At 46.6% G+C, this 26,279-nt stretch overlaps 1 protein-coding gene, 2 non-coding genes and 1 pseudogene across 5 annotated transcripts in view; all 4 read right to left on the bottom strand.

Moving 5' to 3' along the window:
- TEX14 (testis expressed 14, intercellular bridge forming factor) overlaps positions 1-25,575 on the bottom strand; it is a 73,012-nt gene extending 47,437 nt beyond the window's left edge. For 2 of the 3 annotated variants that reach the window (XM_054709659.1, XM_054709658.1), the window contains exons 1-4: positions 7,793-7,835; positions 6,223-6,336; positions 5,141-5,264; positions 3,759-3,937 (exon numbers count right to left, since the gene is read on the bottom strand). In XM_054709659.1, coding sequence (XP_054565634.1) covers positions 3,759-3,937; positions 5,141-5,264; positions 6,223-6,336; positions 7,793-7,806 — 431 coding nt within the window. In that variant the 5' untranslated portion in view covers positions 7,807-7,835. Of the gene's footprint in view, positions 1-3,758; positions 3,938-5,140; positions 5,265-6,222; positions 6,337-7,792; positions 7,924-8,984; positions 9,067-10,722; positions 10,860-11,518; positions 11,685-15,299; positions 15,415-25,439 lie in introns of those variants that run through there. The other variant, XM_054709660.1, reaches the window with a different exon arrangement.
- On the bottom strand, positions 16,855-17,275 carry LOC103291786 (transcription factor BTF3 homolog 4-like; annotated as a pseudogene).
- Positions 17,514-17,726, bottom strand: LOC114233856 (small nucleolar RNA U3). Its single transcript, XR_003620046.1, has one exon. It is a non-coding gene; the product is annotated as a small nucleolar RNA U3 (small nucleolar RNA).
- LOC114233855 (small nucleolar RNA U3) lies at positions 23,001-23,215 on the bottom strand. Its single transcript, XR_003620045.2, has one exon. It is a non-coding gene; the product is annotated as a small nucleolar RNA U3 (small nucleolar RNA).
- Positions 25,576-26,279: the final 704 nt, after the last annotated feature.

Consider the following 26,279-nt stretch of genomic DNA (forward strand, 5'->3'; position numbering starts at 1 on the left):
TCAACTTACACCAGGGCATCAACACTTACTTTTCACTAAGACTCTTTCAAGACCCTCCTGAAGCCCAAGCTCCTTCTGGTTGCTTCTTTCTGAACTCTGCTCTCTTGGGAATGAGCCCTCCCAGTTCAGCACTAAAGGTTCACAGATTTGGTTAAAGAACCCAATTTCCCCCTGGCCCGGATAGCTCAGTTGGTTAGAGCATCATCCCTATATACCAAGGTTTTGAGTTCGATCCCCAGTCAGGGCACACACAAGAATCAACCAATAAATGCATAAATAAGTGAAGCAACAAATCCATTTTTTTTCTCTCTCTCTTTCTAAAATCAATAAATAAAATTTATTTTAAAACAACAAAAAAACTCAACTTCCCAATCAGACTTCTCAAGAACCAAAATAGAGCATCCTAAATGTATTCTGAGCCAACAAGAGTCCTCAGAGTGAGGTCAGTGCTGAGTTCTACACCCAGCTATCATGAGCATCAAATGAGGTCATGTGTGGGGAAACACTCTGCGAGCCATAAAGCACTATGGAAGTTAGAAATTAATATTAATATTGCAGTAGGCATTTGGTAAAGACTTGATGACTGCTGGTTGATAATTAAAAATTAAGTTTTTTAAAAGCAAGTGACCAGCAGTTCTTTGCTGGTCTGGCAAAGAATAGATTATAGAGGATGGTTTGTGTTTCTCAGACTTTGGACAAACTTCACTAAATAATATTCTTTCTAGCAGAGCTTTTGATAGATGGCAGTGAGTTCAGGAAGCCACAAAGTTACAAACGCTGATACTGACTTTTAGTTGCATTGCTAATAAGTTAGATGTGGCCTGGTATAGTGTGAACAGCGTGGATACACATGCCAATATCGTATTAGTATCACGGGAAAAGCAATGGTGTGTTTTATGGTCAGAGATCTAGCCTGAGGACTGGCACACTTGGCTCTTTATCTTGCGGGAAACAGTCACCTCGCTGGTCAGACCTCTCAAGCTTGTCTAAGGCTCTAGCAGGGGACAAGTCACTTATAACCAGGATTTATATTCTTTCTCTTTTACTTCCTTCCACTCGCCTTCCTCTCTTACAATCCCTCTTCCTTCTCTGTTAAAGCTAATTGAGGGAGGGTTTCTTTTCTGGCTGTCATTCTAGGGCAGTTACTTTTCTGGGCTTCAGCCTTGACGTCATTAAAAGTACATCTGGCTGCGGCTATGTGATACCATAGGCAAGTCAAGTCCAGCTCTCAAGAGTCCATTAGGAAGGAGTCAAAGAAACAGGAGAAACAGCTGTTATCATTTTTACACCAAGATGGAGTGGTACCCTTGACAATGACATTCAACAAACTGACCTGCTCAAATAGTGTCTCCAAAAACAAGTGTGGGACTAGAAGCTATTTTGGATTCTTGTAGAATCAACTGGTGTCATCAGCTGTCAAAGAAGGGTACACTACTATGGACCTAACCACTTGCTGACTGACATTTCTATCTGAAGTTCCTTTCTGAGATCAATTAGCCCAAAAGAGAACTCATACCTTCCTACCCAGTTGCCTTCTAAACCCTCCCTCGACCAGTCTGTGGACCCCAGCTCCTCAGTGCATCTCACATTTCCCTTCTATTTTGGCTCCTTGGTCACCATCAGGCCCTGCCCTATGGCCTTCTAGTTAGTCTTCCTCCAATCCATCTGCCCCTACAGCCACAGCTGGTTAACCACACCATCTCTTCACCTCTCTGGGCCTCTGTTTCCTCATCTACACAAGAACAGGTTAGGCCGGGCCTCTCCAAAGCTCCATTTCACTCTAGGATTCACATTTCCATGGAGAGCTCAACAGCAGATGGCGCTCCATCACTGGCAAATAGCTTGGATTTTGTCACAGCCTCCCTTGATAAGCCTTAGCCATGGATAGCAAATATGTCCAAACCCTTTCGCTTCCACTGCTCCTGAACACACAGCCAAAGTGATCAACCCTATCCTAAACCATTTCCAGTTTTCCCTTCGCCTCACTCCTCCGTTCCCTAAGAAACACTTACTAAGCACCCTGGAGGGCTTCCACTCCCTGCAAAGGGCCTAGACTTAATCGTGTCAGTAATGGTTTTAAACACGGAAAGGTTTCTTTAAAAAAAAAAAAATATATATATATATATATTATTGATATTATTGATTCTTTACAGAGAGGAAGGGAGAGGGATAGAGAGTTAGAAACATTGATGAGAGAGAAACATCAATCAGCTGCCTCCCGCACACCCCCTACTGGGGATGTGCCCGCAACCAAGGTACATGCCCTTGACCGGAATCGAACCTGGGACCCTTCAGTCCGCAGGCTGACGCTCTATCCACTGAGCCAAACCAGTCAGGGCAGAGAAAAAAATGGAAAGGTTTTAACTGGGATTGATCATGGACCAGATCTGAAGCTGAGCAGCTCAACTGGAGATAGCGCTCTGGCCTCCACCGGTTCCCACATGGAAAACTGCTCCAGTCACCCTAACTGTCCCTGCCTCTCTCTTGTCCCGTCGTGGCCCCTGCACACGCAGAAGCGAGGGGGATCTTCTCTTTTTTTTGTTAATCCTCACCTGAGGATACTCTTCCATTGATTTTTTTTTTTTTTAGAGGGAGTGGAAGAGAGGGGGAGAGACAGAGAAAGGGAAACATCAATATGACAGAGACACATGAGACATCAATTGGTTGCCTCCTGCATGCGCCGACCAGGGCCAGGGATTGAGCCTGCAACCGAGGTACATGCCCTTGACTGGAATCAAACCCGGGACACTTCAGTCCTTGGCCCGATGCTCTATCCACTGAGTCAAACCAGCTAAGGCAATGAGGGTGTTATTTTTGTCACTGCCTTCCTCACTGCACTGAGACCCTTGAGGGCAGGGAACACCCTAGTGCCACTCTGGGCCAGAACTGTAAGGCTTAGCACCCATCACCTTCCTCTCCTTCCAGAATGCACAGCTATGGCACGTGTCCCAGCCTCCCTTCAACTGAGAAGGTGACTGGACTCTGGCCACTCCAAGCAGGAAGCAGGGACATACCCACTAAAGCAGTGGTCGCCAACTGGTGGTCCACCGACCACTGGTGGTCTGTGAGGTCCAAAAGGTTGGCAACCGCTGCCCTAAAGCCCACTGTGTGCCCCTCCATGCTCTTTCTTGCTCATTGACCAGTAATGCAGAAGACACAGTGGGGGACTGAGGCCTGGGTGATGGCAGGGCCACTGATTGGAGGAACATGAAACACAGCGAGCGTCCCCCTCCAGCACACACACTAAACTGCATTGTGAGCCCTAGCTGGTTTGGCTCAGTGGGTAGAGCATTGGCCTGGGGACTGAAGGGTCCCAGGTTCGATTCCGGTCAAGGGCACATGCCTGGGTTGCAGGCTCGATCCCCAGTAGGGGGCATGAAGGAGGCAGCCAATCAATGAGTCCCTCTCATCATTGATGTTTCTATCTCTCTCTCCCTTTCTCTCTGAAAAAAAAAAAAAATAATAATAATAAATAAATAAATTGTGAGTGAGAAACACACCTTGGTTGTCTTAAGCCACTGAAAAATTTATAGTGGATAGCTTGTTAGAGCATTTACACACGCTGGCTAATCTGTGCTCCTGCTTGTTAAATGGTTATTAAAATGAGAATGTCCTGAGCAGAAGTAACTGTCCCAAAGCCCCTCTAACTTTGGCAGACAGAGCATGTGGGAAACCTCTTGCCCCACTGATGGACAGTTCAGCCCACCAATGAGGAGAAGCCCCGCCCACATTTTAAGCCATGATCCAGGTTAACCTACCTTTCCAGCATGTACTCCAGGTTGGTCAGTCTCGCTTCCCCTGTGGAGACGATGTGGATGGCATAGGAGCTGAGGGAGCGGTGGATAAGTCCCCAGGAATGCAGGTATCGCAAGGCATCGGAGATCTGGAGCAGCAGGTGCACGATCTCCTCCATGTGCAGCAGGGGGAACTCGGACCGCTGCAAGCAAGAGACACACTGGCCAGGAACAAAGGGACTGGGCCTCCTTTGCTTTTTAGCTTCCAAAGTCTTTTCAATTGACCTTCACAGCTACTCAGTGTTCCCATTTTACAGATGGAAAACCTAAAGCTTGGTGGAGCTCAGTGACTGGCCTAAGGACCCACTGACCCAGGACCCCTGACACCAAACCTGGGCTCCTTTCCCTCAGCTCAGCTGCTTCACACCATGAAAAATGAGGAGAAAGTTCTCAAAGCCTGGCAAGGGCATCCAGGGTGAGCTCACCACCAGCAGCAATGAACCTGCCCTGCCCCTCAGCCCTCACCCAAACCTGTGCTGCTGGGAGAACCTGGAACCTGAAAGGATTCCAGCCCCTACTCCAGTCAGATGACCGAGAACATTCCTCCTAAGAGCACAGAAAATCACTTACACCACTGTAATCAGATGATGCAAGTCCTACCAGGTGTCTCCCAAAGAGGTGGCATTTCTAGTTAATGCCCTCACCCTCACCCAAGGAGAGGAAAAGTAAACCAGGACACTAACAGGAGGTCCTCAGGCAAGAGGGATGGCTAGCCACTTTGGGAAGGGACCTTCCTGGAGGGTCTCTTCTCATTCCTGCCCAGGGTCTTTAGAACAAAGTCACGGAGGGGAAAAATGAATCTTTAGGACCTCTCTGAAGCCACATCTCAGCCCAAAGCATACTTGTCAGGAAATCTGTGGGCCAGGGAATATGCACCTGCTCCCAGGAAATCAAAACAGTGAGGAGGGATTGATGAGGCCTGTATATAAATAGGCCTTTCTCTATAGCCAAGGTCCTGCAGGGCACAAATGCAAATACAGGAAGGTAAGACCAGTGGCTATTTGATTAATTCGCTAGAAATGTATCTGTGTCTTCTGGGTCTGCTAAGCTCTTAGACCCAGTCTGGAACAGAAGGAGGACTAACAATAATAAAATCACAGTAGATCCAATGCACTTAGCCTTAAATGGTGCATTATATAGCCAACACGAAGTAGAGAATTAAGATTTATCTTCCAGAATGAAAACAAATTATGAAGATATAAATGTTTTACTGTTGTTGTTTTTTAAGATTTATCTTCCATGCATGCACAAATGCACAAATGGGAACTCTCCCGCTCAGGCAGGGGAAGAGGGCAGGGAGAAGTGGGAGGGCAGCCAGGGAAAAACCCATGGAAACAGCCACTCACCCGTTCATGGAGGACACTAAAGAGTGTGCCGATGGTGATGCGCTCATAAACCAGGCGGGTCTTCTCCAGGTCCTGGGACAGGCACACAGCCATCAGCTGCAGCAGGTGGCGGTGCCGCAGTTTGCTGCAAAAGATGCTTCAGATGAGGCAGAGGGAAGAAGGACATACAAAAAGGAGTGCTTTCCTTTCTTCAGGGCCCCCTGAATGCATTCTAAACAAATGCCATTTTGCACACAATGGTTTTCTAAGAAAACAGGATGGGGTGGATGGGGTTGTCTGTTGGAATCTGTGGCCTCTCACTGATCAGATCCTTAGGGCTGAGAGTTATCAATGACAATATCACTAAGAGCTATTGAGCAATTATCATACATCATCTCCATCCTAATAACCAACTGCAAGAAATATATCGTTTAGAGACGAGGAGACCAATATCAGGGAGATGTCCGGAATCTGGCCAAGGTCTCATGTCAAAATCCATGCTGTGCCTGAGCCCTTCCAGCCTCTGACACACTTGCTGCAGGAGACTGAGCTTGTCAGGAAAGAGCTCGACGAGCCAGGGTCCATTCCATGGCCTCCACAGCCCTGGTGTGAACCATAAATCGAGCTCCTGCCTCAGCAAGAGCTGAAGGACTTACCCTGGGGCCACATAAGGTACTAGACCCATAAGTGGGCGTCAATAGCAGACACACAGTTCCTCAGACACGTGGATCCCATGCATAGCCAGTTCTATGAAATCAGGACAGCACATGTTCTGATGGGTACAGGGCTGAAAACAGGGCAGGCCTCGGGGGCTGTAGCAGGAGAGCCAATGGGCGTGGAGGCTGGACCATCAGAGATCCGGGTTATAGGGAGTCAATCGACTGACAGAATTGACCCCCTCACCACCACCTCCACCACTCCTCAGGCTTTTCGTTAATTCCTCTTTTTTTTTTCTTGGCAGCCCTTGGATGTCAAATCAACCAACAGTCAGGAAATGCTGAGGCTGAAGGGCGTGGTCTGCACATCCCAGGAAATCCTGAGCAGCCTTGAACCTGTGTCTGTCAAGAGCCTGGACCTGTGATGCCCTTGGGCTTCCTGCTCACCTGCAGTGCTCCTGCTCAGCAATTAGCAAGTCGGCTAGCCGCAGCTTGCTGCAGTGCGGGTGGGTGGGGAGATTCAGCTCCTTCACTGTGACCCTGCTCCCGTTCCACACGAGGCTGCAAGGGCAGGAGAGAGTTGGAGCAGAAGGCGGTGAGTATCCAGTTCTCCAGTGAGCAGTTCTCCAGCCAGAGACCAAGTAGGGTTTACACAGAACCTGCAAAGCACCTGTCCAGTCTTTCCTCCTCCTCCCGCCAGGTCCTAAAGCACCTTGAGGAACTTCGTACAGGTGGCAGGAAGTCGCTGAGAGATTTAAGGGAGGGAGTAACTGCCTTATTTTAGAAAGACAATGGTACCAGCAGTGTGGAAAATGGCAGGCAGGGGTGGTCTGGAGAAGGGGAAGCCAGTTAGGAGGCCAGTCTAGGTGAGGGACAGTGATGACTTGGGCAGAGGCCACAGCAATGGATAGAGAGGAGAAAGGGACATGATGATGGGCCAGTGGCCTGGGCAGGAAGACGCATATCTGCAGGGACAGAGAGCCTTTTCAGTGTCCAGGTTGAAGGAGGCCAAGAGACCTTGGCCAGGACAACTGTGACCCTGCAGGAGGCAGGTCTCCCAGGGACTTTTGTCAGAGCCAAACTCTGTTACGCCTCCGCTGCATTGGTTGGTGAGGGCTGTAGCTAATACCAGTTCCGGCTTCTACGGGCACCTCAATACCCTCTGGCCTAGGGGCCAGACTGTTCCACTACGCTGCCTCTAACTCTCTAGAAAGCAGAAACATTAAAACACGGCCGTCACCGAAGCCGGTTTGGTTCAGTGGATAGAGCGTCGGCCTGCGTACTGAAAGGTCCCAGGTTCGATTCCGGTCAAGGGCATGTACCTTGGTTGCGGGCACATCCCCAGTAGGGGGCGTGCAGGAGGCAGCTGGTCGATGTTTCTAACTCTATCTCTCTCCCTTCCTCTCTGTAAAAAATCAATAAAACAACAAAACAACAAAAAAACAAACACACAGCCGTGCCCTGACTGGTTTGGCTCAGTGGTTAGAGCTTCAGCCTGGGGACTGAAGGGTCCCAGGTTTGATTCTGGTCGGGGGCATGTACCTTGGCTGCGGGCATATCCCCAGTGGGGGTGTGCAGGAGGCAGCTGATCGATGTTTCTCTCTCATCGATGTTTCTCTCTCTCCCTTTCCCTTCCCCTCTGTAGAAGATCAATGGAATGAATTTAGAAAAAACAACAACAAAAAACATGGCCGTGAGTCGTCTTTCAGAGCAGTTGTTCTGGGCCATTTGGGAATGTCTGTAGACATTGATTGTTACAATCACAACTCGAGGGGGTGGCAAAGAGGGCTGCTACTGGCCTCTAGAGTAGAGACCAGGGTTGCTCCTGAATATCATACAATGCACAGGACAGCCACCACCAACAAAGAATATCTGGCCAAATACTAGTATGTCAACCCTTGATTCAGATATATGTCCTTCAGTGTTAGGTTAGAAACCCTCCATGCATAAGGAAGTCGCACAGAGCCCCTACTCCCCAAGGGACTAAATCAGAACTCCCACAGGCCACTCTGCTTACTTGGTCATGACCATGTAGGGGCCACTGCAGAAAGAGAAGGCAGGTTCATCATCAGCTTGAATTACTTCCTTTTCTCCAATTATTGGAAGAGATCCTAAATAGGACACCCGTGTCCTTGCTGAAAGATAAAACTAAAAGCAAACACAGCTTCAAATTGTGGGGAGGAAAGAGAAAAAGTAAAATTCATCCAGAATCTTATCAGCCAGATACTGATGGCTGCTATTTACCAACTTGCTGAACACCCCCCTAGGAACATTATTCTTAATTTATACTATTTTTAATCTTTCTAGAAACCCTGCAAAGTTCTAATATCCTTCCCCTTTTACTAGTCGGGAAACAGAGGCTCATGGAAAGAGGTCAGACACTTGCGTGAAGCATTGAGCAGGGTTCCCCACAAAACCCAGGCCTGTGTGCAGTCACCATTCCTTCTCCCCCCACATCCACCCCAGGCTACCTTGGCACAACCAACAAACTCAGGGCTGGGGTGAGCTGTCAGCAAACATTACCCAATCACCCAACAACATTTCCTAACTGTCTCTTTCTTCCATGGGCAGAACCAATGATCCAAAAGATACTCAAAACATTTCTCAGTTTAAAATGGCAATTCCCGGTCGGGGGCATGTGCCTTGGTTGTGGGCACATCCCCAGTAGGAGGTGTGCAGGAGGCGGCTGATCAATGTTTCTCTTTCATCAATGTTTCTGACTCTCTATTCCTCTCCCTTCCTCTCTGTAAAAAATCAATAAAATATATTTTTAAAATAATAATTAAAATAAATAAATAAATAAAATGGCAATTCCTTAAAGGCATGCCAACAACACTCCTAAGCCCTTGGGAGGGCCAGTCAACCACAAATAAGACTCACGGAGTCAGTGCAGCTCTCTGCCTCTCTATCGGGAGACCATGTTTGGTGCCTTTACTGGGAATTTTAAGCATCATTTTCTAAACTCCTGAAATCTGGCTCAAGGGATCTCTGTAGAGTTTCCACCTTTTTTTTTTTTTTTTTTTTCCAGTAAGGAAAGCAACAGTAAGAGGCACTTGTCCTGCAAAAGTGGTAAAGAAGAAAAAGAAAAACCCACTTCGGAGACGATGAGACAGAGGAGCTGGACAAAGCCGAGAGACAGGTCCAGAAGGAGGGCCACGTGACTCTCCAGTTAGTCCTGCAAACACTGGCTGTCAGTGGCAACCTCTTACCTTCCCAAAGCCAAAGCTGTGGATGTTTTGGGCAGAAATGACTCCAGTTTTACGTAGTCGTTTAGAAGGGCCATTAGGGCTTCTAGAAATGTTTAAAAGAGGAAATAAATAAGGATTAATCACCCAGATCCAGAGGAACAATGATGAATCAAGTTTTTAGAATGTGTAGTGGCTTTTGACTTTTCTACTTAACTTGTTATCATGGAATTACAGGTGATATAAGAGCCAGCCTCTCAGAGGGCACCTGTGATTCTGACCTCCTAGAAATCATGCCCTTGTGTAGCCCCTCACAGGTCAGATAGAGTTGACCTGGTAACCCAACAGGATGTTGCAGAAATGACAGTGGTGAGATTTCCAAGGCTAAATCCACCAGGGCTTCTGCCCTGATCTCTCTTAGGTCACTTTCTCTGGGTGAGACATACCAATAAGGAAGCCTGACATCGAGCCAGGTGAGTGTGCCATGCGTTCGTAGAGCTGGATCCTGCAGCCCCAGTCAAGCCTTCAAGTGATGACAATCCCCGCAGACATCTCTACTGAAACTTTTGGAGAAACCCTGAACTACAACCACCCAGCTAAGCCATTCACTGATTCTCGACCAACAGAAATTATGTGAGATACAAATGATTACTACTGTTTGAAACTGCTAAGTTGGGGGGTGGGGGTGATTCATTATGCAGCAATAATGAGTACGGATGGTCAAAGTTGGAAAAAATCATAAAGCTTCTCTTGTCCACCTTTCTCATTTTACAGATGGGGCAAGTGGAGCCTGGGGTCACAGAGCAGCAGCAGGGACTAAGCCTGGAACCTAGGTGGTCTGCAAAGATCCTCCTGGTTGGCCAGGAGGTGAGAGAATTGGAACAGACAGGGGCAAAGAGGCCAGATGAGGAATGTGGGAGTTTATCTTGATAGTCATGGGAACAGACCCTAAGAAGGTTTTTTAGCAGAAAATGAGTGGCACAACCCAATTTCCATTTTTAACAGGTCATTCTGGATTCTGGATAAAGAACCAAAACCGGCAAGAGAAGCGAGCAGGGGAGCAATTAGGCATAACTGGTCCTCAAGGGCATCTCTGACTCCTCTCGCCTGAGAAGCCAGCAGCGACCCAGACATCAGAGGAAAACCAGGACTCCATGTGCACAGAAGGACAGGATGGGGGAGCCCTTCAGAGTGTGGCGAGGCTAGCCACCCTGATTACAAAGACAGCCACCAGAGAAAACCAAAATGAAAAGGATTCTCTGACTACAAACCCTAAGGCAATGAAGTCCCAAGAATTTAAAATAACTCTGAGCCTGTGGCCTGTCTCCTGCAGCTGCCCACCTCAAGTTAGCAGCAAGTCTCTCACACCAGCTCAAAATAGCCTGAGGAACTGTAAATTAAGCATTTGTGGTCATTTTCAACCTTAGTTATAAATAAATATGCTTTCCAAGGTTCAAGATATCAAGACAGCAACAAAAACTCCATCCAGAGGCTCTGAGGAAGGGCTTTCTGCTAAGCTGCCCAGACCTGACGAGTTCCTTCTCTGCTGAGCACAGGGCATCTCCACTGGAGCCCAGAACTCACTGCCCTGGACATTGCTGGAAGGGGAATGGCCATCCCTCTCCAGTGGCCACATCTCCTTCAGAGCTCATCCCTGTGGGTGAGCCAGAGGCTGGAAGGGCCTTATGTGCCCATGCTACAGGGGCCTGTGAGGAGGCTGGGGAGATGCAGGATATCCCACTCTGCTCGAGGCAGCACTCACCCCTGCATGAGGCCCCCGAACCGGGGCAGGCTGCAGATGAGCCGCTGGGTGGAGTCAATCTTCTTCAGGAGGTCACAGGAGAAGTCCTGGACGGTGGCCTGCATGTGTGAGGTGCAGCGACGCATGAACTCCACCACCTGCAACACCGCAGAGAGGCTCAGTGCCACACAGCAAGGGGCTCCCGCCCTTCAGAGGAATTGTGAGGTGGTCTGAGGTGAATGGTCTAGGAGTCGGGAGTCCCCCAACAGGAAAGGGAGGGTCTACGTGATTTTCCAAAGGTATGAAATGTTTTCAGGGAGATGTTGGCAATAATTTCCTCCAATTCCCTCCTCCTTCAACAGATAAAGAAACTAGGCAGGGCCGAAACCGGTTTGGCTCAGTGGATAGAGCGTCGGCCTGCGGACTCAAGGGTCCCAGGTTCGATTCCGGTCAAGGGCATGTACCTTGGTTGCGGGCACATCCCCAGTGGGGGGTGTGCAGGAGGCAGCTGATAGATGTTTCTCTCTCATCGATGTTTCTAACTCTCTATCCCTCTCTCTTCCTCTCTGTAAAAAATCAATAAAATATATTAAAAAAAAAAAAAAAGAAACTAGGCAGGAAGAGTGAAATTATTTGTCCAAGTTCTAACAGCGAATGAGCTACAGAACCAAACGAAGGGCAGTGAGGGGAGAAAACTCTGTCCACCTCCCCGCTCCCCTTGTGGTGCTGTCCCCAGGACCAGCCTCTAGCCCTGGGCTCCTGGCTCCCAGCCCAGGGCTCAGCCTTGAGGGTGGCTGCAGAGGGGGCCCATCCTTACCATAAAGCTGCACTCCTTCCCGGCTGTAAGGGCCCACGCCTTCGGGCTTTGACCCTTCTCGTCATGGAGTCGAAGGTCACCCCCTGCATCCAACAGTTTGCTGAGGATCCACTGATTGCCTGAAAATGCTGCTGCGTGCACAGGGGTACTCCCATCAAAGCAGCGGCTGGAGGGGGATACAAGGAGTGTCCATGGCAACACCCCTCCCTTCCACAGAGCAGGGGGGAAAGCAATGGGTGACACGAGGCTTCCTTTCTACAGAGGCGACCTTTGGCGATGAGGATTATAATCATGCCATTTGGAAGGTCCCTGGTCTGTGCCAAAATGAGCTTTACACATATACCCTGTCTCCATCCTTACCTCTGCCCTTCAAGGCACTATCATCTCCCAAGTTATAAGTGAGGAACCAAAAGGGCAAAACTGAGGGCCACACCCAGGTGTGGGTGTGGTTCCGAACTGGTGTTCGTTCCCCCTCTAATCCCTGACACTGGCTGCCCTGAAAACAACTCATGTTTGCTGAGTCCTGGGCATGTGAGACTGTCTCTATCTCCCAGGTCCTATGGTAGAGGCCCACAGACCTTGGCATGAGCAATCTGGTCAAGAAGGATCTACAAGTCAGAAAAATTTAACCAAAGCCAATAAACTATTTTGGCCCTTATTGTGTCCAAGATACAGCGAGATGTGATCTGTAGCTGTGGTTTCCTAACTTGGCTGCATGACAGAATCACCTGGAGAGCTTTCTCTCTTTAACTGAAAACAAAAACAGCTGACCCGGTGGGGCTCAGTGAACCAGAAGGTTGTGGTTCATTCCCAGTCAGGACACATGCCCGAGCTGTGGACTCGATCCCCAGTAGGGGGCGTGCAGGAGGCAGCCGGTTGATGATTCTTTCTCATCATTGATGTTTCTATCTTTCCCTTCCTCTCTGAAATCAATAAAAACATTTTTTTAAAAAAGAAAATAAAAACAAACACACGAATGGGGAAAGAGAAGTCTAATAAGGAGGAGGAAGAGATAAGAAACATAAAAACATTCTTCCAACTCCAGACCCCACAGATCTCTTGCCCAGAGACAATTACTATATAAGTCTTTGTACCCTCCCAGAAATTTCCTGTGCATATACAGGTAGAATAAGAATGTGTTATATATTGCCAAAACCGGTTTGGTTCAGTGGATAGAGCATCGGCCTGCGGACTGAAAGGTCCCGGGTTCGATTCTGGGGTGTGTGCAGGAGGCAGCTGGTCGATGTTTCTGGCTTTCTATCCCTCTCCCTTCCTCTCTGTAAAAAGTCAATAAAATATATTTTTTTAAAAAAAAAGAATGTGTTATATAAACTGTTCTGCACTCAATATATATTTTGAAGAAATTTTCATTTGAGAACATACAGGGTAGGGCAAAAATAGCTTTGCAGTTCCTATGAAACATAAAACAACAATAAATATAATATAAGAATAAACTATTTCACGTACTCACAACTGTAAACCTACTTTTTTAAAACTGTTTTTTGTTTTTATTGATTTTAGAGAGAGAGGAAGGGAGCAGGAGAAAGAAACATCGACATCAATACTGATCAGCTTCCTCCTGCATGCCCCACACTGGGGATCGAGCCCACAACCCGGGCATGTGCCCTGACCGAAATCGAACCATGACCTCCTGGTTCATAGGTCAATGCTCAACCACAGAGCCACACTGGCTGGGCAGGAATGTGTATTTTTTACAAGTTCCCCAGGTGACACCAACATGCTGGCCTGTCCCCAGGCATCTGGGAAGCACTGGGATGGCTCATTTTGAGCCAGCTTCGATTGCTGGGTTTGACAAGCAGTGTAGTACACTGTACTTTGAAAACCATAATATCCTCTCTGCTATAAAAACACATTTGTATAATGTTTTACAATCTTCTAATCATTCTTCCCACAAACAGTAAGGAGGGATGAGGGGAGAGAGAGGACATTATTTTTCATTTCTCATGAATGCTAAAAAAGAAAGGAATAATGTTTTTTATACCAAATAAACCTTTCACTTAAAATTTCTGGGCATTAGTTCCCTAATCTGGAATGTTAAAGGTTTTTCTTCTTCTTCTTTTTAAATTTATTTGATTTTGAGAGAGAAAGAGACAGACAGGCCATGGACTCGTTGTTCCACTTATTTATATATTCACTGGTTGATTCTTGTATGTGTCCTGACTGGTACAGGATCTTCAATCCTGGCACATAGGGATGCTGCTCTAACCAACTGACCCACTGAATCAGGGCTGGAAAACTAGAGTTGAATGACTTAATCTTTAAAGAATCCAGTACCCTTGCTGGACAGCTGAGTTGGTTAGAGCATCATCCTGATATGCAAAGGTTGCAGGTTCAATCCCCTCAGTTAGGACACATACAAGAATTAACCAATGAAGGCATAAGTAAGTGGAATAATAAATCCATGTTTCTCTCCCCCACCCCTTCCTCTCTCTCTAAAATCAATAATCAATTTAAAAAAAAAGAAGAAAACAGCCGAAACCGGTTTGGCTCAGTGGATAGAGCGTCGGCCTACGGACTGAAGGGTCCGGGGTTCGATTCCGGTCAAGGGCATGTACCTTGGTTGCGGGCACATCCCCAGTGGGGGGTGTGCAGGAGGCAGCTGATCGATGTTTCTCTCTCATCGATGTTTCTAATTCTCTATCCCTCTCCCTTCCTCTCTGTAAAGAATCATATCTATATAACAGCAATAAACATCTACAAAACAAATGTAAATGCAAATGACTGGAAAATGTTGCATTTTTGGTTGTGGAACTGCAGGGAGTCCCAAATGGCCTCTCTATAGAGCTGTTTTCTGCAAACATCAGGTGAGGGAGTCCTTTATTTCTGAACTTTGAAATTAACAATACAGTAGAGACAGGAGCGTGTATGTTAGTCTAGAGAAATTCTGGATGGAAACACAGCAAAAATTTTCTTTGTATTATCTCTTGGTGACAGAATTATCATACTGATTGTTTTTTGTGGGGTTTTTTCTTTTTCCGAAGTTTTCTCCCACTAAGTAAGCAATCTTATAACAGAAAAGAGAACAACAACAGAAAAGTAAAACTTTTTGACATCAATATGGTTTGTTAAATACCTTGAACAGGACCTCTTCATGTAATATGGGCAAGCTACTATATGACTTTTATGATTGGTTCACATTCTGGCATAACTATGAAAATTAGATTGAATCATGTAAGCATTCAAAACCTGTTTGTTTCTATCCTGTGTGAACTGCAAAAATACATGCTGTCTCATCTCTGTCGAGGAGGTAGTTGTAAAGATCTAGAGAGCTTAGTGTCTGGAACGGCTCTGGGAAAATCAAAAGTGTTCAGTAAAGCTGATTCATTACATTGTGTTGCTGTATCCACATTAAAATTTGGACCAACTATTAATCGCAGATTCTTTTAAACAACAACTACAAGAGCCAGGCAAAAATCATCCTGATAAAGTGATGCTAAGTATATTAACTGATAAAAACTGCTTAAATAAATCATACAAATTATAACCTGGGGTAAAATATGAAACCATGCTATTAATGACTAACTAGTTAATAAATGCATGAATGACTGAATAAGTTTCACTTATTTCATAGGGCCAAGTAAAACTGCTTTTATTAACAGTTGGAGGTATGTTTCAACATACACATACAACTGTATGTCATTGACATAAGTTAGTAAAAGTTATTTTAATATCTTGTCAGATTAGTTTCCAAATGCCCTAACTCATCTTAAAAGCATACACTACTATTTATTTTCTAGATAATAGAAAATTATCTACTTACTGATTTGGATCTGATCCATAATCCACCAGAATATCAACTAATTTTGTAAGGCCCAATAATGATGCAAGGAAAAGTGCTGTCTGGCCCAAGGAGTTAACTGCATCAACATAAATTCCTGCAAAGCAAATACCAGGATCAATGTAAAGAACAGGACATTTTCTGAGATAAAACTAGAAAAATTCATATGAAGGGGCAAAAAATCAAAATTACTTTTACAGCACTTATATGTATTACTACTGCAAACTGTTTCTCAAAAAAGAAAAGCCCTATGTGAGCTGGTTTGACTCAGTGGATAAAGCGTCAGCCTGCAGACTAAAGGGTCCCAGGTTCAATTCCGTCAAGGGCACATGCCTGGGTCTCTTTCATCATTGATGTTTCTATCTCCCTTTCCCTCTCCCTTCCTCTCTGAAATATATATATTTAAAAAAAAAAAAAAAACACGTTATTTACTGCCTGGCCAACCTATGAAACAGAAAGTCATGGTTCCTGGTCAGGGCATCCCCAGTGAGCAGGAGGTAACTGATCTATTATTCTCTCTCATCATTGATGTTTCTCTCTCTCTCTCTCTCTCTCTCACTCTCTGAAATCAATTTTAAAAAACACGTTACTTATTCAGGAAGTTGCACTGAAGCATTTTACCACTTCCTGTGTGGAAAAAAAAAATTTTTTTTTAACCTACAGAGGGCATGAGGAATGGGGTGGTGGTAATAATGATACCCTGTTAGGGTGGGGACAGTAATATAAAATATTTACTTGGAACAGAAGGCCTTATCTTTTTACCCCAATAAAATATAAATTTAATTTGATGGGGAAAGAGGTCAATGCCCAAAGTTGTTTGTTTTTTTAAATATATTTTCTTGATTTTTTAGAGAGAGGAAGGGAAAGGGATAGAGAGCCAGAAACATCAATGAGAAAGAAACACCAATCAGCTGCCTCCTGCACACTCCCTACCGGGGATGTGCCCGCAACCAAGGTATATCCCCCTGACCGGAACCAAACCGGGGACCCTTCAGTCCGCAGGCCGACGTTCCATCCACTCAGGAAAACCGGCTAGGGCCAAAGCTTTTTTTGTTTGTTTGTTTTTGTTTTTAATGTAAAGGTTTGTTTTATTTCTACTGGGGAAAAGAGGAGGATAAATAGAACTGTTTTCCAATTTGCTCTCCACTGTGTACGCACATACCCACACACATACAAAAACATACACAAATGCACACCAAAAATACCCCAAACAAAAAAACACACACACAAAAATCAAAACACTCTCAAGCCGAAACCGGTTTGGCTCAGTGGATAGAGCGTCGGCCTGCGGACTGGAAGGTCCCAGGTTCGATTCCGGTCAGGGCATGTACCTTGGTTGCGGGCACATCCCCGGTCGGGGGTGTGCAGGAGGCAGCTGATCGATGTTTCTCTCTCATCAATGTTTCTAACTCTCTATCCCTCTCTCTTCCTCTCTGTAAAAAATCAATAAAATATATTAAAAAAAAAAAAAACAAACACTCTCAAAGTGCACCAATACTTCTTATTAAGATCCTAGGAGGAAGTACAAAATGCAAAATCAAATGACGAAAAATGCTGAACAAACAGCATTATTAATATACAAAATATTTGTATTACTGAACCAGTAATAGTTGATGTTCTTCGTGTTGGTAAAACTTTGGAGCCACATAGCTGATTTGTTAAGTCTAGTCCATGCCAGCTTCCAAATCTTTGATGCCTCATCAAAATTTTCTACAAGATCTGGAACATCATCATCTTCCTCTTCAATGTCTTCTGGTTTGGGGGCTTTGTTATCCAACACTCACCCAGGGAATTAATTGTTCTGCTAACTTCCTAAAGTTTGTTAAGCTGTCAGCACCAAGCTGACATTTCTGTGAATGGTTTGGCTTCTGCATGACCCATAATTGCAAAGGTGTTAGCAGAAAGGGAAGCTTGGGTTTTGGTATTACTGAAATAACTACCCCATTATCTTTAATCATGTTTACCTTCTCAATACCAACTGTGTTGTTCACAATCATCAGCTATAGCTTTTCTATATACAACCTTCCTGTGAGCTGTACCTTTGGTGCCTACCCAAACCTGAGCCAAAGTTAAGCAAATTTCCCATAAACCCTGCTGTTGGAAACAGAAAGATTCAGCAGTCAGCAAACAGCATGACAAGCTAAACCCTAAAATGGAGTTGTAAACCAATTAAAACTGTTTTTGTACTTTTAAAAAACCACTCAGACTGCGTCCTTTCCCTCTTTCTTCCCGAAGGAAAAAAAGAACGATCATCAATGGCCAATGACAGTTGCAGAAGCAACATCAAGAGCCAGCTTCACGCTCAGGAAAGAACGCTGCGCCTCCTCCTCGTGGTTTCGGGTGCTCTACACGATCAGAGAAACTTCTCTAGTAACGGACTATAGAAATGATCCCTGAAAGTATAGTCTTAACCCAATGCCGTGGGCTTTTCCGAAGCGAACGAAACCCACACATATTACAGTGATGGCGAATTTTTCTAAAGTGGTCCTATCCCACCCATACATATACTGCCATGTATTCTCTCAAAATCTTTTCATTCAGAAAGCTCGACAAAGTGCTTTAAATCCTCTAGCGTTTCCAAAAACAGTTCAAGCTGACATTTTAATTAGCATACAATTGCCAAACAGCCAATCACACGCCACTAATTACCAACCCCGCCCCGCCTCTCCCGCAGTTCCAGTGCCGCAGCGTCGTTTACCACGTACACGCTGACTACAACCAAGTGCGCGGGCGCGGGGCGTGGGCACAAGCCTCAGTTTGGACCTCTGTGTGGAAGCGGAGACCTTTCACAAGAAAAAATACAAGTGGAAGATAAAAGCGTGACCCAAAGCGGAACTCTGACATTTGCAAAGCACGCCTTATTTTTTTATTTTGTCCTGTACTATATAAATATTTTCCAAATCAAATGATCATTAGGTACATAAAAATTGTAAATTGTGTTTAAGCAAGCAGGACAATACATACATCTATTTAAAGAAAAAGAAAAAATACCCACCCCGGCCAGTGTTGCTCAGTGGTTGAACATGGACCTATGAACCAGGAGTTCACCATTGGGGTCTCAGGCTCCATCCCCAGCAGGGGGCCTGTGAGAGGCAACCAATCCATGATTCTCTCTCATCATTGATGTTTCTATCTCTCCCTCCCCCTTCCTCTCTTAAATAAACAACAAAATATATATGAAACTGTGTGCATATATTAAATTTTGACTGTTTAAAAAATAAAATAAAATAAACAAAAAAAAATTTTTTAAAAAGAAGAGGCCATCTACATAATTTTAAAAAACCTTCTCTTTCTCTTTCCCCTAAGAAAGTACATCCCAACCCCAAAATTAACCTTTCTTTTCTTTCACTACTAACTCCTTTGGCACACCCTACTTCCTAATAAGAACTTTGTTTTGTACCCCTCAAAGAATGGGCTGATGCCTAATTCATGAATTACTTAATAAAGCTGATTAGGTCTTAGATATACTTGTTTGAATTTTGTGGGGGTTTTTGTTGTTAATTCTTTTTTAAAAAATATATTTTATTGATTTTTTTTACAAAGAGGAAGGGAGAGGGATAGAGAGTTAGAAACATCAATCAGCTGCCTCCTGCACACCCCCGACTGGGGATCGAGCCTGCAACTAAGGTACATGCCCTTGACAGAAATCGAACCCAGGACCCTTCAGTCCACAGCGCAACGCTCTATCCACTGAGCCAAACTGGTCAGGGCTTTTGTTGTTAATTCTCAGGATATTTTCTTTTCCATTGATTTTTAGAGAGAGTGGAAGGGTAAGAGAGAGAGGGAGGGGGGAGAGAGGGGAGAGAGATGGATATGAGACATTGATTGGTTGTCTCCCACAGGCACCCCGGTTAAGGCAAGAAAGTCAAACCTGCAACCCAGGTATGGGCCCTTGACCAGGAATCAGACCCACCACCCTTCAGTGCTCGGGGTGACACTTTTACCACTGAGCAAAACTGGCCAGAGATGAATTTTGTTTTTTTTTGGTTTTGTTTTTTCTTAATAGGGAGAGGGATAGAGAGTTAGAAACATCGATGAGAGAGAAACATCGATCAGCTCCCTCCTGTACCCTCCCCACTGGGGATGTGCCTGCAACCGAGGTACATGCCCTTGACCGGAATCGAACCTGGGACCCTTGAATCCGCAGGCCGACGCTCTATCCACTGAGCCATCCGGTCAGGGCTGAATTTTGTTTTTAAACAAATAATTCCCCTGCTTAAAGCTTCCTAGCTTTCCAGCTCTTGGGCCAAAAATGAAACATATCTTGCCCGCTTGGTGTGACTCAGTGGTTGAACTAGGAGGCCACGGTGAGGGCACATGCCCAGGTTTCCCCTCTCCCTTCCTCTCTGAAATCAATAAAAACATATTAAAAATAAATAAATAAAAGCTATCTAAATAGCTTATAAGGCCCTGCATATCTGTCTCCCCTACCAGACCATCTCCCTAATCTGTAGGGAAGGGACTTTTCTAATTTGCTGGAGGCAATCCATCCATGTTTCCATTGATGTCTCTTCTTCCCCAATCCCTTCAATAAAAACATATCTTTGGATGATTAAAAAACAAAACAAAGAGGAACAAACCAAAACTCCAGATGCAGAAAATTAACAAAGGATTGTGCCAAAAAGATATGGATATTAAATGCTAAATAATGGTTGAAAAAAATAAAACAGCATGAGCATCTAACCTATGAACCCGTAAGTCACGGATGGATTCACATGCCTGGGTTGAGAGCAGTGTGAGGCTGCTAACCAATGATTGATTTTAGAGAGAGACAGAAACATCAAAGCCTATCTTAAATAAGATCTTAAATAAGTAGACATGATAAAAACAAGGTTTATACACTTTGGCTCCGTTGGTTGGAACCTCATCCCATGCATCAAAACAACCCTAAGTGTTTATTTTATTTTTTATTTTTTTTTTTAAATTTCTTTATTGATTAAGGTGTCACATATTTGTCCTCATCCCCCCATCCCCCTCCCCCCCCTCCCCACGCATGCCCCAACCCCCTGTTGAACTTAACCGTTGGATAGGCTCATATGCATGCACACAAGTCCTTTGGTTGAACTCTCCCCCTCCCCCCACCCTTCCCTATCCTCCCTCTGAGGCCCGATAGTCCGACCAATGCCTCCTTGCTTCTGGTTCTGTTCTTGTTCCTCAGTCTATGTTGTTCATCATTTCCCCTAGATGAGCGAGATCATATGTCACTAGCTATATACTTATGAGAACTGAATGTGAGATGAGCAATAATAGTTATGCTGACAGGCAGATGGATCAGTCTGTAGTGAGTTTCTTTCTGGACCAACAGTTCTTTTGAGACCCAATTTCAATGTCCACCAGTTCCTTATGTGTACATGTCAGCACTGACCCCTCAGCTCTGGATGGTGGACAAATGGTGGTAACGGAGGTCCGACTCCCTCTGGTTTGGTCTCGGCCGGACCCAGGGGCACGGCTTCACCCGGACTAAGGGGCACGTGGCCCCACCCGGATCTAGGGACACATGGTCTCACCCGGACCCAGGTGCACTTGGCCTCTCCCAGACCCAGGGGCACGTGGCCTCACCCGGGCCTAGGTGCATGAGGCCTCACCCAGATCCAGGGACACATGGTCTCACCTGGACCCAGGGACGCCTGGCCTCCCCCAGACCCAGGGGTACGCGGCCCCACCCGGGCCTAGGTGCATGAGGCCCCATCCGGATCCAGGGACTCATGGTCTCGCCCGGACCCAGGGGTGCGTGGCCTCTCCCAGGCCCAGGGGCATGTGGCCTCACCCGGATCCAGGGACACATGGTCTCGCCCGGACCCAGGGGTGCGTGGCCTCTCCCAGGCCCAGGGGCATGTGGCCTCACCCGGACCCAGGGGCACGAGGCCTCCCCCGGATCCAGGGGCACTTGGCCTCACCCGGGCACGGGACCCAGCGTCATCCGGGTCCAGGGGCACTTGGCCTCACCTGGACCCGGAATCCGGCCTCACCTGGACCCAGGGGCACGCGGCCCCACCCAGACCCAGGGACGCGAGGCCCCACCCATACCCGGAGGCGTGCGACCACTCCCGAGCCCAGAGGCGCGCAACCCCGCCCGCACCCGGGTCCCAGCGGGGCCCCGTCCTCCCGATCCCAATTCCCGCCGGTCAACCCCCCCCAGCAACCCCCCCGGCCATCCTGCCAGAGCTCCAGGACGGCCGCCGCAGAACTCATCGGGCGGCTGCTCGGCGAAGCTCCGGTGCGCCCGGTGTGTGGCAGCGGGCCGGTCCGGCGTTGCCGCACCGGCCCCTGGGTCCGCAGCAGCGGCCGGTCGCCGAGCATGCGCACCCAGCCGCCCCCGGGGCACCGAGATTCCTGAAGGACTCGGAGGCCAGCAAGCGCGGAGTCCCCCACCCCACGTCTCACAGGGGCCCGTCTGTCCGTGCTCGGCAGCAAGTGGAGCCGCCCCCTCAGCCGGAGACCACCGGGGGGACCGAGCCGAGCACGCTCCAGGTCGCCACTGCGTCGCCCGAGCCGCAGTTCCCAAAGTGTGGTCCTTGGGTCATCTGCATCAGCATCATCCCGCATACCCCTCTTATTCTAGCTGCAGAGCATCCACTCAGCCAGCCCTATGGTGGTTTTGGGTGGTGTCTGTTCCGCTCTCCCGTCGCAGCCTCAAAGTTGTTGTGGCAGGCAACATCCAGGCCTCCGCCCTATGTCTCCATCCCAGTCCTCCCTTGTATAGTTAAGTCTTGATTGTTGCTGGTGCCACCGGGAGGGCTCTCTTTGTCTATAAAGGAAGAGTTGCTGTGCAGGAGACTCTTCTATGGGCCGGGTCTTGGTGCAGCAAGGCTTTGGCGCTCACTGAATCTGCCTGTTGGATGTGTCCCTTATGTGCGTGGTTGAAGTCTGGTGTCATTTCCCACAGACCACCAGATGCCCTCGTTTCTGGGTCCCCAATGGGGCGTAGATCAGCCACTGCCTTAGGCACTCAGCAGGGATTACAGGAAAAACTGTAGTTTCCTCCTCCTGTCTGAGTGGCCCTGGAGCAGTCCGACTAGAACAGCAGTTCATCTGGTCCGCTGCCAGAGGGCAGGCCACCCACATGCATAAGCCGTTGCTTGGAGCATAGATGCGCCTGGAAGACTTGCGGGGCGGGTCTTCAAAACGTGCGGGGTGGGTCGGGTCTCAGGGCAGGGCGGGTCCCAGGGCGCCAACAGGCCATGGTGCGGCGAGCCGCAATGGCTGCGAGTCTGCTCCTTCTGCCTTCCAAGTTTCTAAGTCCCCTCGTTCCGCACTCCAGCGCAGCAAACACTGATTGCTGGGCGCACCTCCGCAGGAGTCCCGCCTCTCCCCGCAGGCATCTGGGTCTCCCGCGGGTCCCCAGAAGCTGGATTTCAGGGTGATGGAGAGCTAATCTCCCCTAGGTTTGGAACAAAAGCCCCTTTCCCCGCCACCAGCCCGACCCACTCGCCTCCGCACCTCGTCCCCTCCGATTTCGCTGGTTTCCTCTTCCCTCTTAGCTGTAAATCCCTAAGTGTTTAGAATGCCTCATCAGATGAGAGTATATACAGGAACCAACCAATAGAGTAACAAAGCCAAATACTTATTTCCCCCTTAAAAGTCCTTTTGGCAAAATAAGAATCACCTTTCAAAGAGAATGCTGCAAGAAATCACTCAGGGATACCACCAATTATACTGACATTTAAACATAAGGAATAGGAAACCACTCAGATTGCATCCCCTCCCTCTTACTCTTCCATTAGGAAGAGAAGAGCGATCATCAATGGCTGATGGCAGTTGTAGAAACAACACCAAGAGCCCGCTTCACGCTCAGGAGAGAATGCTACACCTCCTCCTCGTGGTTTCGGGTGCTCTACACAATCAGAGAAACTTCTCTAGTAACAGACTATAGAAATGATCCCTGAAAGTATAGTCTTAAGTTACAGTCCCCAGCTTCTGGTGGGTCTACAGCAGCTACACACATTTTAGTTATGGTGACATTATTTAGGTCAATTTAACCTTACAAATTACACGCTATTTAATATTTCATAAAAATTCCATTCAATGGCAAAGTTTAAAACATCATTTTCACTTGTAAATTTAGAAGAAACACTTCAAAACAACAATATTAGCCTAGGGCTTATTAACATAGAGTTTCCTACTAGCAGCCAATCACATGTTGCAGGCAACTTACTCCAACCCAGAGCAAGATACTATTATCCTGCCCACCACACCAGGCACCACCTGGGTCCAGGGCGTCAGGCCTTTTGCACTCGGATGTTGAGTGTGACTGGACACAGTTAGCACTGGAATAAAGGAATCGAGAAAGGAAGCCACGGAGAGAGCAGGAAGGAGGCTTGGGTTTCCCTGGCGATGGAGGAAAGCTAAGCTTTCTGCACACCCTGGCCAGCCCAGGCCTCTGCTTAAGGCAACAAGGTTTCAATTATAGAAGATAAATAAATCCCAACAAAAATGGTGGCAGCCACGAAGTTGGAAAGAGCAGGAGGCTAGGGGTTGCCCCCGGCAATGGAGGAAGCCAAGCTTCTGAAGCCCTGGCCTGCTCTGACCTTCGCTTAAGCCTACAAAGTTTCAATTATAGAAGATAAATAAATCCCAACAGAAATGGCTGCCGACAGGGAGTGAGCAGAAGGCTTGGCTCTGCTCCAGGCTACAAAGTTTCAATTGTAGAAGATAAATAAATCCCAGATACCAGGGCCTCTGCTTGGGTCGCCAGGGGGCGTGGCCAGCCTGCAAACCACCACAGGCCCCTAGCCCAGGCCGCCTCATGCCCCAAGGGAACCCCCACCCTGATCCGGGGACACCCTTAGGGCAAACCAGCTGGCCCCCCACCCATGCACCAGGCCTCTATCCTAAATAATAAAAGAGTAATATGCAGATTGACCATCAGTCCAACATACAAGATGGCTGCCCCCATGTGGTCAAAGATCCTGCCACCATGTGGACACAAGATGGCCACCACAAGATGGCCAGCAGGGGAGGGCAACTGGGAGGGACCAGGCCTGCAAGGGAGGGCAGTTGGGAGCAATCAAGCCTGCAGGGGAGGGCAGTTAGGGGTGATCAGGTCAGGAGAGGAGGGAAGTTGGGGGCAAACAAGCTGGCAGGGGAGCAGTTATACATCAATCAGGCTGGCAGGGGAGTGATTAGGGGGTGATCAGGCTGGCAGGCAGAAGCGGTTAGGGGCAATCAGGAAGGCAGGCAGGTGAGCAGTTGGGAGCCAACAGTCCTGGATTGTGAGAGGGATGTCTGACTACCCGTTTAGGCCCGATCCCTCCAGGGGTCCCAGATTGGAGAGGGTGCAGGCTGGGCTGAGGGATACCTCCCCGAATTTTGTGCACCAGGCCTCTAGTCCTTTATATTAAGCCAGGAATGGTAAGTAAAATGTTTCCTTGAATTCTGTGAGTCACTAGCAAATTATTGAACCTGGGTAAGGTTAAGAGCAGATTAGATACGACAGAGGAACAGTCATCAAATTGACAATAGAAGAAAATTCTTAACAGAGCTTTGTGGGACAATACAAAAAGTCTGACATAAATATAAGTGGATTTCCAGAAGGTGGGGAGAGAATGGAACAGAAACAGTGTCTGAAGAAATAATGACAGAAAGGTTCCCAAATTTGTAAAAGATATTAATTTGCATATTCAAGGTAAGCAAACCCAGGCAGGAAAAATATAAAGAAAATCACCCCTAGACCACCATATCAAACCACTTAATTTCTTTAAGAGTATATATGATTCTTCAAATAAAAAATTATAAACTTATACAAATATAACACTTATGGAATCTTTATAATAAAGGGTGGGGGAAGGGGAGAAATGAGCCTATATGGTTGAAATTTGTATTATGTGAAGTGGTACAAGATTAAGTAGACTGTGAAAAATTAAAGATACATTATTATAACCACTAGAGAACCACTAAAAATATGATACAGAGAAGTGTAGCTAAAAAGCCAGTATCAATAGTTCCCTAGCATAAGACCTCTATTAAACAATATGACTGCATTGGTAGGAAACATCTCATCTCATTCATTTAACTTCTGATTTCCCCAAGAATTCATAGTTTTTAGGAATGACCTGTTTTTCCTTCCAACGCTATTCAGAAACGTGGACCCAGCTGCATCTGCCATTTCAAGATAGGGCCTACCTTTCTTAAGAACCTTCTTCACTTTTATATAGCTCCCTTCTCTAACATATTCATGGAGCTGAGCTTCCAAGGAGTCATCTTTTAAGGAACCAAGCCGAACAGGACAGGGAACCGGAAGCTGAATTGCCCGAGACATCCTGTTTCAAAAGAAAGTAACATGCTTATTCTAACTGAATCAGAAATGCAAGCAAGCAACTTGGATTCTTTCACTACTTCTTTTTGTTTTTAATTTAAAAAACATTTTACACACATTTCTTTAACTTTTTTCCCATTTTCATTTATAATGAACAGGATTAGGGAAATGATTACTGAAATTCTACAAGATTAACGTTTATTCTCAATGTTACTGTTGAAATTAAAGAACTGAATATATCTGTTACTAATTCTCAGGACTAAAATAGTAATGACTACTAGGAAGGAAAATTAGAAATAAGCATGTTTGTGTCTGGCTGGTGTGCTCAGTGGTTGAGCATCAACCTATGAACCCAGAGGTCATTGTTCAATTTCTGGTCAGGGCACTTGCCCGAGTTGCAAGCTCAATCCCCAGTGTAATGTAAATATTTAGACAGTATAACATAGTGGATTGGGTACACAGTTCAGACTCTGAAGCTCTGTTGCTCCCTATGTGCCCTTGAAAAAATTATTTAATCTGGATAGTCCTCAATTTTTTCCTCTGTAAATGGGGATGATAATAGTCTGAGGGTTGCCAAGAGGTTTAAATGAGCTAATACGTGTAAAAGAGCTTAGAGGTGTATCTGGCACCAGGTAAACTGTGTGGTTAGTGGTTACTGTGTATGAGATGAACCATGCTGAGAAATTTTAACTTTCTACATGTGGTAT

The sequence above is a fragment of the Eptesicus fuscus genome, chromosome 20, assembly GCF_027574615.1.
Source record: "Eptesicus fuscus isolate TK198812 chromosome 20, DD_ASM_mEF_20220401, whole genome shotgun sequence".
Lineage (NCBI taxonomy): Eukaryota > Metazoa > Chordata > Mammalia > Chiroptera > Vespertilionidae > Eptesicus > Eptesicus fuscus.